Source organism: Solanum lycopersicum, chromosome 12 (genome assembly GCF_036512215.1).
Source record: "Solanum lycopersicum chromosome 12, SLM_r2.1".
Taxonomy (NCBI): Eukaryota; Viridiplantae; Streptophyta; class Magnoliopsida; order Solanales; family Solanaceae; genus Solanum; species Solanum lycopersicum.
Genome location: NC_090811.1, coordinates 29,507,556 through 29,522,606, shown reverse-complemented (window position 1 = coordinate 29,522,606; position 15,051 = coordinate 29,507,556). Strand labels below are relative to the sequence as shown.

At 37.1% G+C, this 15,051-nt stretch overlaps 1 protein-coding gene across 1 annotated transcript; it reads right to left on the bottom strand.

Annotated features, from left to right (window-relative positions):
- Positions 1-7,000: 7,000 nt before the first annotated feature.
- On the bottom strand, positions 7,001-8,073 carry LOC104644965 (uncharacterized). The gene is made up of 3 exons (XM_010315847.1): positions 7,879-8,073; positions 7,228-7,522; positions 7,001-7,059 (listed from the first exon to the last, which is right to left on the bottom strand). Exons 1-3 carry the CDS (start codon positions 8,071-8,073, stop codon positions 7,001-7,003), a joined length of 549 nt encoding a protein of 182 aa, XP_010314149.1.
- Positions 8,074-15,051: the final 6,978 nt, after the last annotated feature.

The following is a 15,051-nucleotide window of genomic DNA, read 5'->3' as shown; positions in this document are numbered from 1 at the left end:
TTTATCCAAAACCTCCTTCGATGAAGGTTTGAAGCTCCAAGGGAGAAGATAAATTTCGAAGCTTTTTCTCCATCAATCTTATGGGATTTTCATAAAAATTAAGGTATGGTGCTTCATCCTTGAATCCTCTTCTATTCAAGGATCTAATTCCAAATGGTTTCAATGATGATGAAAACATGAATTCTCCTATTTTAAACTTCTAGCCATGGGTTATTGCATGAACAATGTTTTACAATATAATTGATATTAATTGAATAATTTTAGATTCAAATTCCTTTGAAACTATACAAATCATGAACTCCTATTTTGGCTCTAATATGGGTGATTTGATCATGACTTAATAGTATTTGATTTTTGTGTAGATTGTTATGAGCTATTGATATATGCAGGAAGTATCTTAGAGTTGCATATAGGCTGCCTTAATTTGATGATTTCCGTATTGTGTCTTGTTGGATCATTGTATGGTTTGCTTATTGGATTGAATCGTGTATATGGCTATAGTAAGAGCCTTTGTGTCACGACCGGAGTGTAGACCCTAGACGAGACCGGCGTCGTTGACCTACCAGAGGTCGCATACAAGACTACATACGTCATCATTACTTGATCTAGGTTAATTTTAGCGGAAAATTTGAATTTTTTGTTATTTAACATTCATTTAAGACATTCTACTTAAACTCATAAACGTTCACAATCAACCATCCAACATTAAGATCATCAAGTGAAAGAAATATTCATAATTGCATTAAACATATTTTTTCCAAAACGACACCAATACAAAGTCTGAAATGAAAGTGGAAATGAAACAGTAGTGGAACATGCTCCACTTGCTACACTGTAATGCAGGCTAGAAAATAACAGTAGACATCCTCGAAATCATGAGGCTCTACTAAATCCAGATGAAAGCTCCACAACCGGATAGCTGCAACGTCGTACTGTAAGCTCTAACGTCCACTTGTGCCTGCACTTAAAAATTTAGAGTTGTATGGGATTAGTACACACTTGTACTAAGTATGGGTATACACCAAGGACATGCATGACTAAGAATATCTCTTTCCTAACAACATGATTTAGGGAAAGTCCAGTCAGTAGACTGGCCAAATTTGGATTATGAAAGTTAGTGGACCTGCCAAATTTGGATTAAAACAATCAATGGACTTGCAAAATTGGATTAGGAAGTAATGCCATGATAGTAACATGCATCATCATATGTATCATATTGCACACATCATATACGTCTTACACATAGCACATAACATATTGGATATAGCTCATAACATCTTTATTATCATTCGTTCATACGCCATGAGACTTTGGAATCATGGACTTGATATCAATACTTCCCGAAAATGAGGGCTCAACATATGAGAACTCAACTAGGGAGTCTTCTTTAGCAAACACAGAGTCTGCTTCATTCATTCATTCGTACTTCACTTCATACATTCATAAGCTATTGTAAACACGCTATACCTATAATGTAGTTTATAATTTTCATCGGGTTCGTTGTGCAATGATCAGGAATGACTTAGTGTCATTACATAAGTCTAGATCAGCTCTTGATTATTCTATTCTAACACCTTTGGTATCATTCATTTCATTATGTGCATCATTTGAGGCTATCCTCATTCATTCATGGGGAATTTTAACTTTAACCGACATATATCATATGAATATTATGAAATCCAGTGTCTCTCCCACACAAAGAAGAGGTGGAATTACCGGCCAAAGTGACCCAAAACATGCTAGCGAACATGAGAATTGAACCCAGCCAAATCCCTATATTAGTAGTGTAGGTTCGAAGACTCGGATATATAAGGAGAACCATACCCGGCATGCCAGACATTCTCATCTCATAAGAGTTATGTGAACCTCCGCTCTTCCCAAAAGAAGGCATCACCGCTCATAACTAGTCTATCGGTGCTCAATATAAAGTTCCATTACATTCAACTCATATGTCATGGAAGATGGCTTCTAGTATGAGGACATCATAGCTCAATAAATGATTTCTTATCTCATCATTAGTATTAAGTATATATTAATCTCAATACTTTTATTAGAGTGTTCATAGAGACAAGTCTCTTCATTAGCTTTACACTCTCATAGGTGAGTATGTTTTGGTAACATTTATTTAGGCTCATTTGAGATTGCTCTCATCTTTCACATTAGCCTCTTATCATGTTTTCACCACATTCATTAACATAAGCACATTTGCTTTTCATAATTACGCATTCCTTTTACATGAATGTTCATTTCATCATATGCCAGGGCACTTGGTCATTTAGTGTGTTTTACACTCGTACTTAACCCTTCTAGGGTTATAAAATTTCATTACGTACATCTTAGGTTCACTTACTTTTAAATGTATGCTAGACTTATGGGTCTATACATGCAAGCCATGAGGCTTCATTCATAGTTCGTTTAAGTGATTCATGCATTTCTAATATTATGTGGTACAAGACTTATGCATCATGTACATAAGACAAGATCTTCATTTCGATCTGAGTAGGCGACATTATTTTGAACTTTTATTCACATATGATTTATATGTTAATCCTGGTAAAAGGAACCCGATTTCGAATCCCTTGGACAACACTTACATTTTTTTATTCATTCTATTTTGATCCACACGGCTTGGGGACCCAAGATCGAGCCCTAACGCCTTCTTTTCATTTTTCCTTATTTTTCTTTCTTTCTTATTTATTTGTCTTAGGACCGAGAGGTTGTGGGATCGATCCCCCACAACCTTATTTCTTTATTTTCTTTTTCTTTGACTTTTCCACGTTGACGGTGAGGGTATGGGATCGAATCCCCACAACCTCACTTTATTTTTCTCTTTAATTCCCTTAATCAACCTAGAGGTCGTGGGTTCGATTCTCACATGCCTCAACCTTTATTTTATTTTAATTCCTTAAGTACGACCGAGAGTTTGTGGGTTCTAATCTTACTCCTCGCGTTATTTTTATTTTCATAGTTTCATTTTATTGTCAAGGTCACAGTTCAAATCCCTCTTACCACATTCTTTTTAACTTACACTATTCTATGACTTTTAACAAGGTGATGTCATGGGTTCAATCCTTAGTGACCTCACTTATTTAATTCATTATTAATAGCATTTTGAACCATTTTAACTTGAACAAAACTCATCAATATGTAGCTGAAAATTTTGTAGTTTTTCAGTATCTTTTCCATCAATGTTACACATTAGTTCTTTGGGTAATTCATGGTTCATTTAGAACGTCTTAGGTGAATTTTCATGGATTCATTTAGCCAAGAGTTTCTCACTCAAATCAGTAAAATTACACTTTATGTAAATATCACGATTTACATAAGTTTGTGCACGTAAAAATACAACCATAACATATCATTTTTGAACCTCAAACCGAAGGTAATAGTCATGGCTAACTTTGCACACACATACACATATTTTCAGAAAACATCGGTTGTCACTTATACGATACCAAACACACATTCATGAACATATTCATAAGAAAAACACATTACACGCCTAATATCTACCAGCAAACATACCCAACCTACGAATCAATGGGAGCTAGTGACAGGGTCATGCAAAGGGGAAACAATCTTAGTTTTTGGATTAAAACTGACTGAATTTTAAGGGTCTCTTGGGAAAGGGACCAAGAGTAAGAAAAAGTTATACCTTTTATGTATTTAAAAAGTTGTACCTTTTATGTATTTTAAAACTTGTATTGATTCCCAAAACCCTCTCCAAAAATCACGTCCAAGTTCCCTCAATTTCAACACCAAATTGACGGAATAATCCTCCCTTTTGCCTAACGTTTTTGATTACTTGTTTTTCTTATATTTTCTTGTATGTTCTTCAACTGTGAAGAAATTTAGTATTTTATCCGCTTTATAACTTTTACTTGGAAGAGAAACGTGAAAAAAAAGTGAGAATGATCGTGAAAGTGAGATATTGACGTGAGAGAGTTAAACGTGAAAGGTAGTTTAGGCTTAGGTGTAAGGATTTAGTCAAACTAGGACTCTTTCAACCCTTTAAAAATATTATTTTCCTTTTTCTTAAATAAGCTAATAAATATTAATTAGTTAAGTTAATTTACCAATTTAAATGAAAACAATTTATATCATTGGCACCACCTAGGTTCGAACCGGGGTTGAGCACGTCTTTACTCAAAGGCCAATTTTTGGACCTCTCTCCAAAAATGCCCCTCCACATTAATAATTAAATAATTAATTATATATTTAGGGTAATTACGATATTACCCTTTTCCTGGAAAAATACCATTTTACCTCTAGACCCTCCAAACTTAAGATTTCCCCCTTTTAAGTATGGTAAAGACTCCTTTGGGTAAATCTTCATATTCGGGAGCCCTACATGGATTGAACCAACCTTTAGTAGCTCAACTAACTCCCCAAGTTAGTTAGCTTGGCTGTCGCAAGGGTTCAGAGGTCTGATTCTATGCGCATCAATCTGTGTGAACCTGATCTAACCGTAGGCATTCTAGACACATCAAGCATTACTTAGAATAAATTTTTTTAGGGTTGTTACATTATCCCTCCCTTAGGAACATTCTTCCCTGAATGACAATACTAACTATCTAGCGTAATACCAGTCAAATCATAACATATATACTATTCACAAATAAGCAATAGCAACAAAGAATGCAGAGATAAGGAAACTTAGACTTAACAGTAGGAAGTCTAACCTCAAGGGATGAAAAGATGAGGGTAGCTGGATCTCATATCGGCCTCGCCCTCCCACGTAGAACCCTCGATAAGATGATTCTCCACTACACCTTCACTATGGCAATCTCCTTGTCCCTTAGCTCTTGATTTGTCTATCTAAAATATCAACCGGTACCTCCTCATAGACATGTGTTCATCGACACCCAAACCTTCAACAGGTAGAATCGATACGGATCACCTAGTCACTTCTTTAACATGGATACATGAAAGACTGGATGGACAGAAGACCAACTTACCTCGAACTCAACTTCCCCTTCCTGCCAAACCTCATTACCCCCTTCATAGGTGATATCTTCAAATAGACCTGGTCACCAACATAAAACTCTAAGGGCCATTTTCTGTTGTCTGCATTCTGCCAACCGTAAGCAGTAGCAAACCTATCCCTAATCACCCTGACATTCTCTAAGGCCTCATGAATGATCTTTGGACCAAAAATGGATGACTCTCAACATTGAACAATCCAAATGGATACTTACACCTCCTACCATACAATGCCTCAAACGGTGCCATCCCAATGCTGGAGTGATAGCTGTTATAATACGAGAACTCTATCAAAGGTACATGGTCATCCCAACTACCTCTAAAGTAAATCACACACGCCCTCAACATGTTTAAATGGTGCGCTCCTCCTGCCCATGATAGTCCTTCAACAGCTCCAATCACATCCGTTGACATAGATTCAACTACCTCTGTGTGAACACGTACTAGAGACTTTTGTGGTCTGTGAACAGATCCACATGCACTCCATACAAGTAGTTACTCCGCAATATCAGTGCAAACACCATAACTGCCAACTCCAGAACATGAGTGGGATAATTCTTTTCATGAACCTTGAGCTGTCTACACGCATAACCTACCACCTTACCACCCCGAATAAGAACACAACCCAATGAAACCCTAGATGCATCACAATAAATAGTGTAATTCTCACCACACTTAGGCAAAGTAAGCATAGGGGCTGAAGTGAGTCTGTCCTTAAGCTCCTGGAAACTCTTTTCACAAGTCTCCGTCCATTCAAACTTGGCCTTCTTCTTAGTCAAAGCTGTCAGCGAGGCATAAATGGAAGAAAAACCCTCCATGAACTTCCGATAATAACCAGCCAATCCCAAGAAGCTACGATATTTGTGGGAGTAGGAGGTTTTTTCCAGTTCTTAACAACCTCTGTCTTTCTGGGATCTACCTCCACACCTTTGTCAGACACAACACGACCAAGGAAGGTCACTGATCTATGCCAAAATTTGCACTTGCTGAATTTGGCATACAACTAATATTGTCTAAGTATCTGCAATGTTAGTCTCAAATGCGTTTCATGCTCTTCCTTGGTATTAGAGTAGATGAGAATGTCATCAATGAATACTATGATGAAAGAGTCAAGGTATTCACGGAAGACCCTGTTCATGTGATCCATAAATGCAGTAGATGCATTCATGAGACCAAATAACATAACTAGGAACTCATAGTGACCATAACGGGTGCGAAAGGATGTCTTAGGGATATCTCCATCCCTAACCCTAAGCTGATGGTACCCTCAATTTTCAAGAAGAAACTAGACCCTTGGAGTTGGTAGAAAAAGTCATCTATTATGGGAAGTGGATACTTATTTGTGATAATGACTTTGTTGAGCTTCCGATAATCGATACACATTCTAAGGGTTGCATCTTTATTTTTCACAAACAACATTGGAGCCCCCCAAAGGGATATGCCCGGCTGAATGAAACCCTTAACAGTGAGATCTTTTAGCTGCACCTTCAACACTTTGAATTCAGCTGGAGCCATTCTATAAGGAGGAATTGAAACTTGTTTAGTATCGGGTTCTAATTTGACACCAAAGTCAATCTCTCGAAGGGGAGGAACTTCAAGCAAATCATAAGGAAATGCATCTTGGAACTCATTCACTACACGCACTGAGTCTATGGAAGGAATGTCATGATCTAAATCATTAACACCCACTAGATGATATAATAACCCCTTGGACATCCTTTTATTGGCCTTAATGTTCGAATTCAAGGGATTTAGACGACTCGAGTTGTACCCCTCCAAGACCATTTCTTCATCATTAGGGAAACAAAATATCACAACCCTACTACCACAATACATACAAGCATAATAACTATGAAGCCTGTCCATGCCAAGAATAACCTCAAAATCATGCATTGGTGACTCAACCATGTCTGCACATAATCTTACCACATACAACTATTGGGCAATCCTTATTTACTCTATCAGTTCTTACATTTTCTCCTAAAGGTATACTAACCACTATATGATCATGTAGAACTTAAGGCAACATCTCAAAAGTGAGGGCAAGTAAAGGAGTTACAAAGGAAAGCGTATACCCTGGATCAAGAAAAGCATAAAACAGAAGTTTAGAATACTTGCAGCATACCTGTGACCACATCAGCGGACTTCTCTTGCTCCTCCCTGCCCTTCAGGGAATAGAAAATGTTCCTCTAAGGAGGCTCGGCTGCTTCGCACCCTATGGATTAGGCCTAGGCTGAGCAATACCTCCAGCCTGACCCCTGTTAAGTGGGCAGTCCTTAACCATGTGCACTCTCTTACCACAACTAGAACAAGCATTAGTTCCCTGTCTACACTCTCCACTGTCAGCACAGCCACACTTAGCACACTTCTTTCTGGGACGCTGCATATCACCTTCATTGCCCTTCTTGGGCTCGCGTCTGCCTTCTTCTAGGTTCTGTACTCCTCTTAAAGTTAGAGTTCCATGAACTCTGCTGCCCCTTTTTGAATTTGGGATGCTCATGGATGCCAAAATTGTTTCTGTTGCCTCCTTTACTAGGACCTACCAGATCATGAGGCTTAGGCCTCCTAGCATCACATATTCCCCTCTTCTTCCGTCCGTCCTCCACCTGCTGTACATGCACCATCAACCTTGAAAGGTCCATGTTATCGTGGAGCATCACAATCCGACACTCCTCCTCCATATCTCTGATGATTCCTCTCAGGACCTACTCATCTCATCCCTACTGATAGATACAAGGGAAGTAGCATAACAAGATAGTTTAACAAACTTTTGGGAATACTCCCTAACTGTCATTGATCCCTACTTAAGGTTGATAAACTCCTCAACCATGGCCTCCCTCATCTCCCTGGGGAGAATCTCTCCAGGAAGGCTTCCTTAAACAACTCCCAAGTTACCAGTACTCCGCCCAACACTTGGCTATCCTGCCACATCTTGCACCTAGTCTGTGCAACTGCCTTAAGCTGATAGGAAGACAACTCAACTTTCACTATATTTGTGGCCCCCACAACCACCAAAATCTTATGTACCTCGTCCAAAAACTCCTGGGGATATTCTAATGCCTTTGAACATGTGAAAATAAGAGGATTCATCCTTGTGAAGTCTTGTAGCCTTTCAGCATGCTACGAACTGGTGGGTTTTCGCTTTGAACATTCTACCGGTTGACCTGGTCAGTCATGGCCTGGTCCTGCATAGGTTATGTACTCAGCCATCTGGGCCAGAGATGACTGCACCTCCGCATCACTCAACCCAGTAGGGTTAACCGTCATAGCCACTCCTTCAGCTGGAGCCTGGGGTGGATCCTGATTGTCCCTAGCAGCTGCTCCTCTCCTCTAACCAATGTTTCCCCTAGTATTCATTCTCTGAAAACAAAAAGTATTAATGTTTGACACTCTCATAACGTTAAGAAATTAGACATTCGGAAAAGGCATGATAAGATCAGAAGAATGGAATTTTCCTACGCATCATGTAGTCTCTAATTTAGGATAGTGGTGCACTTCAACACCATGACTTAGCAACAACTCAATGTGGTTCTTTTGAAATTGTTGTCTTCGGAATTTAACACCTATTTCTCTGATACAAACTTTTTCATGACCGAAGTTTAGACCCTAAACGAGACCGATGTCGTTGACCACTCAGAGGTCGCAGACCAGCCTACATATGTCATCGTTACTTCATATAGGTTAATTTTAGCAGAATATTTGAATTTTTTGTTAATTAATATTCATTTAAGACATTCTAATTAAACACATAAACGTTCACAATCAACTATCTAACATTAAGATCATCAAATGAAAGAAATAGTTCATATTTGCATTAAACATACTTTTGCCAAAACGACACCAATACAAAGTCTAAAATGAAAGTGGAAATGAAACACTTGTGGAACATGCTCCACTAGCTACAGTCCACAACTAAGCTAGAAAATAACACTAGACATCCTCGAAAGCATGAGGGCCTACCAAATCCAGATGAAAGCTCCTCATCTGGATAACTGGAAAGTCGTGATGTAAGCTCTAACATCCACCTGTGCCTGCACCTAAAAATATAGAGTTGTATGGGATTAGTACACACTTGTATTAATTATGGGTATATGCAATAATACACCAAGGACATGCATGACTAAGAATATCTCTTTCTTAATAGCATGATTTATGGAAACTCTAGTCAGTAGACTTGCCAAATTTGGATAAGGAAAGTTAGTGGACCTACAAAATTTAGATTAGAAAAATCAATGAACTTGCAAAATTAGATTAGGAAGTAATGTCATGAGAGTAACATGCATCATCATATTTATCATATTGAACACATCATATACGTCTTACATATCACACAACATATTAGATATAGCACATAACATCTTTCATATCATTTATTCATACGCCATGAGACTTTGGAATCATGGACTTGACATCAAGACTTCCCAAAAATGAGGGATCAACATGTGGGACCTCAACTAGGAGCCTTCTTTAGCAAACACAGAGTCTGCTTTATTCATTCATACATACTCACTTCATACATTCATAAGCTAGTGTAAACACCAACTATACCTAGGATGTAGTCTAAGATTTTCATCGGGTTCGCTGTGCAATGATCAAGAATGACCTAGTGTCATTACATAAGTCTAGCTCACCTCTTGATTATCCTATCGTAATACTTTTGATATCATTTATTTCATCATCTGCATCATTTGAGGCTAGCCTCATCCATTCATGGGGAACATTAACTTTAAACTACATAGATCATATGAGCATCATGAAATCCAGTGTATCCCCCACAATGAAAAAAGGTGGAATCACCGGCCAAAGTGACCCAAAAGATGCTCGCATACACGGGAATTGAACCCCGCCAAATCTATTTATTAGCATTATAGGTTCCAAGCCTTGCATATATAAGGAGACCCATACCCGGCATGCCAGACAGTCTCATCTCATGAGAATTACGTGAACCTCTGAACTTCCCTAAAGAATGCATCACCACTCATAGCTAGTCTATCAGTGCTCAGTATACGGTTCTATTACATTTAACTCATATGTCGTGGAAGTTGTCTTCTAGTACGAGGATATAATAGATTAATAAATGATTTCTCATCTCATCATTAGTATTAAGTATATATTAATCTCAAAACTTTCATTAGATTGTTCATAAATACTGGTCACTTCATTAGCTTTACACTCTCATAGGTGAGTACGTTTTGGTTAAATTTATTTAGGCTTATTTGATATTGCTCTTATCTTTCACATTAGCCTCTTATCATGTTGTCACCACATTCATTAACACTAGCACATTTGCTTTTCATAATTACTCACCCCTTTTACGTGAATGTTAATTTCGTCATATGCCAATGCACTTGGCCATTTAGTGTGTTTTACACTTGTACTTAACCCTTCTAGGGTTACATCATTTCATTACATACATCTTAGGTTCACTTAGTTTTAAATGTATGCTAGACTTATGGGTTTATACATAGAAGCCATGAGGCTTCATTCATAGTTCGTTTGAGTTATTCGTGTCTTAGTAAGATTATGTGGTACAAGACTTATGCATCTTGTAAATATGCAAAGATCTTGATTTCGATCTGAGTAGGCAACATAATTTTTTAACATTTATTTACGTATGAGTTATGTGTCAATACGGAATTAGGAAAGGGAATCCAATTTTGAATCCGTTGGACAACACTTACATTTTTTTATTTGTTCTATTTTGATCCACATGGTTTGGGAACTTGACATTGAGCCCCAACACCGTCCTTTCATTCTTCCTTATTTTTCTTTCTTTTTTATTCATTTTTCTTGGGACCGAGAGCTTGTGGTCTCAATCCCCCACAGTCTCATTTCTTTTATTTTCATTTTCCTTTACTTTTCCAAGTTAACTGTGAAGGTATGGGATGAAATCCCCATAGCCTCACTTTTGTTTCTCTTTAATTTATTTAATCAGCCTAGAGGTTGTGGATTCGATTCCACACGCCTCAACCTTTATTTTATTTTAATTTCTTGAGTTTGACCGAGAGGTTATGGTTCGAATCCCACTCCTCTCATTTTTTTATTTTCATAGTTTCATTTTCCAGTCAAGGTCACGGTTCGAATGCCCCTTACCACATTCTTTTTATCATACATTATTTTATGAATTTTAACAAGGTGAGGTTATGGGTTCAATCCTCAGTGACCTCATTTATTTATAGAATTTTAAACCTCTTTAACTTGACCGAAACTCATTAATATGTTGCTGGAAATTTTGTAGTTTTTCAGCATCTTTTCCATTAACGTTACACATTAGTTATTACGGTAATTCATGGTTCATTTAGAACGTCTTAGGTAAATTTTTATGGATTCATTTAACCAAGAATTTCTCACTCAAACCAGCCACATTACAGTTCATGTGAACATCACGATTTGTATAAGTTTGTGCACGTAAAAATACAACCATAACATATCTTTTTGGAACCTCAAACCGAAGGTAATAGTCACGGATAACTTTACACACACATACACATATTTTTGGAAAACATAGGTTGTCATTCATACGATTCCAAATAAACATTCATGAACATATTCATCACGAAAACACATTACATGCCTAATATCTACCAGCAAACATACCCAACCTACGAATCATTGGGAACTAGTGACAGGGACATGGAACGGGGAAACAATCCTAGTTTTCGAATAAGAATTAACTGGATCTTAGGGGTATCTTGGGAAAGGGACAAAGAGTAAGAAAAACCCATACCTTTTATGTAGTTCAAACCTTGATTTTTTGCCCAAAACCCTCTCCAAAAATCACGTCCAAATTCCCTCATCTTCAACACCAAATCGACAGAATAATCCTCCCTTTTGCCTAACGTTTTGGATTAGCTTGTTTTTCTTATATATTCGTGCAAGTTATTCAAGTGTGAAGAAATTTAGTAATTTTTATTATTTAGTAATTTTTCTTGGCTGATAAACGTGAAAAAAAGAGAGAATGACCGTGAAGGTGAGATATTGACGTGAGAGAGTGAAACATGAAAGGTAGTTTTGGCTTAGGTAACGACTTAGTCAAACTAGGCGCTTTCAAACCTTTAAAAAATATTATTTTCCTTTTTATTAAATCATCTAATAAATACTAATTATTTAAGTTAATGTGCCAATTCAAATGAAAAAAATTTATATCATTGCTTCCACCTAGATTCGAACCCAGGTGAAGCAAGACTTAACTCAAAGGCCAATTTTCAGCCCTATCTCCCCAAAATGTCCCTACACTTTATTAATTAAATAATTAATTAAATATTTAGGATAATTATTATACTACCCTTAGCCTTTTAAAAGACCATTTTTCCGCTAGACCCTTCAAACTTAAGATTTCCCCTTTTTAAGTCTGGTAAAGACTCATCTGGGTAAATCTTCCTATTTTGGAGACCTACATGGCGTGAACCAACTTTTACTAGCTCAACTAACTCCCCAAGTTAGTTGGTTTAACTGTCTCAAGGGTTCAGAGTTCTGGTTCTACACGCATCAATCTGTGTGAACCTGGTCTCATCGTAGGCATTCTAGACACATTAAGCATTACTTAGCATAGTCATTTTTAGGGTTATCACACTTTGTGAATTTAATTGATGGTGTTGATGATAAATTGGGGTAATTTGACCTCAACTCCTTATATCGTGCAGTATAGATATTAATTGTGGTGGTTTGTATGGTCCACTTATGGTGGAGATGCTTATTTGCTATAAATGTGATGAACACGACCTTTTCCATAATAATTTATGAATAGTGATATTATCATGTTAAAACTTGAATATGATCAATGTGAAATACTATGTTATAGATGTGTATGTGTGAGATTGATCTCTGTTAATTGACGATATGTGATCATGATAGACTAGAGCGATGCATCTAGTGGTGTTACTAGTGTATGTTGATAGGTTGAATTGGTTATTCCTATATTATACTTGAACACTATTGTATATGTGATATGAAGATGATTGTGTGTGTCTTTTTAGGAGGAGTATGTTCCTCTACTTGATGCATGCTAAGTATATGAATATGAACATCTTGACTTAGTAGGCTTATGAACCTTTGTCTTGTATGTGTATGGTGAATATTGAATGAAAGTCTATGATCAGTAGAACAAAGAAATGGTACCTTTATAAGTTTGACTAATATGTGGAACCTTCTACAGAGAAAGAAGGTTAAGAATGAGATGTCCTTATAGATCATTGAATTGCAATCTAGTGGAACCATCTTCGGTAGATGGATTATGATTAGGTAATGACAAAGAGATGGTAACTTTTCATATGCCCCTTTTTATTGAACTTACTCTATGAGAACAAAAGCTAGCACCGAGTGAACATGTTATGGGTTGTAGCTCTACTTGACAAGGAGACTAGAGTACAATGTAGCTCTACTTGAGAAGGATACTAGAGTGCATAGAAGACCATGATATTCATTAACCATTTGCCTATATGGGATGTGTCCTAGGTCTACCCTTTTCAAGTAGAACACCCTCAATCAGAGTAGGTTATAACTCCTGATTCCTTGCCTAACTAGTATGGTCTATGTCGGTTGTTTCCTATTCTCATCATGTGGGTTACATTGTAGTATTTGATAAGTTCTACAACGTTTAGGTAGTGAAATGGGACGCCATCTAGTCATGGCATGAGTAGGCTTTGATGGTGCTTGGGAGTAGGTTCCTTAGGTCTTTCCAAGACCATTATATGAAGTCTTTAAGTGATGTAATGTCTATTAGTTGACTTAATGAATGATCATGTATTAAGTTAGTGTATGTGAAGAAAACGATCCCTATCAAGTAGCATTGAGGGTTGCTTAGGTAGACTTGAAGAGGGTGTATGGGAGGTCTCCTCTTTTACTACTAAGGTGAATCTTGGAGTAACCATAGATGGTGAGTAAATGAAAGGAAAAAGGAACAATCTTATCTTAGGTAGTCTTAAGGATTGTTTAGGTTTTCTTGAAGAGAGTGTATAGGCGGTCTCTTCTTGTCTTACTTCACTAATTCTTAGGAAAACCTTGATAGGAGGTGTATACGTTTATATGGGTTTAAGTGATGTTGATGCTATATTGGGGAATGTCACTTATATGCATATATGTTGATTTGTAAGTGACTATTATACTTGTCTTAAAAGGTTTTCTCTGAAAGAGCATGTTTCATACAAAATTCTATTCATCATTAATTTATGCATTATGTCATATTTAGTACATTTAATGTGCTAATTCCTTATGTTTTTGACTTCCGAAGGTGTAGGTGGCTCTTGAGAGATGTTCGTGAAGTGAAACTTTGATACTAGCACTCATTCAAGCAAAATTTGCGGTATGTCCTCAATCTATTTGAGGACATCAATATGTTTAGATTTTCTAGTTAAAAAGACTTTATAATAGACTTCGTTAATTTTTATTTGATTGTAGAATGGGATATGACCAAAAGTTGTTCATGCGTCTAACTTGGCTACTTCGATACTTAGCGTTTCTATCATTTTCTATAAATGAGATTTGTAGATATAATGTATAATTTTTTAATTCTGAACTACTTATATATATTATGCAATGAACGGTGTCTAAGGGCTTATACAAGACCTCTGAGAGGCAAGTACGATGTGTATCGATTGAAGAGTCCCATAACTTCTAGAGTGTACTTGTGGGTCGTTACAAACTTGGTAGAAGATCATAGGTTATGAAAGTAGTCTTAGGAAACAAAAAGTCTCAAAAAGTAAGGTGTAGTAGAGTCTTGTTCATCAGTGTAAGTCGGGACACATCTATGGGCGAGATACCATAGGACGATAGAGTTTCCTTATTCCTTTACTCTTGTGTCATGCCATAGAGTAAAAATTTATGAGTGTCCTTTTTAATATTTTCCTTGTATTTATCCGAATATGAATACTATAAGGACGACTTCAAGGAGGGCTGAAGAAGAGAGGGTGAATGAGGAAATTCTTCATCAAGTTAAGCAAGTTCTTTAAGGTGCTCAAGGTGATAGAGATGCTCAAGTTCCTATTGTGGAAGAAGGTAACGATGTTCCTGTGGTTCCCTTAGACATGACTAATGGAGGTTTAGAGATGGTTTACTTGCCCTACCTAAGCT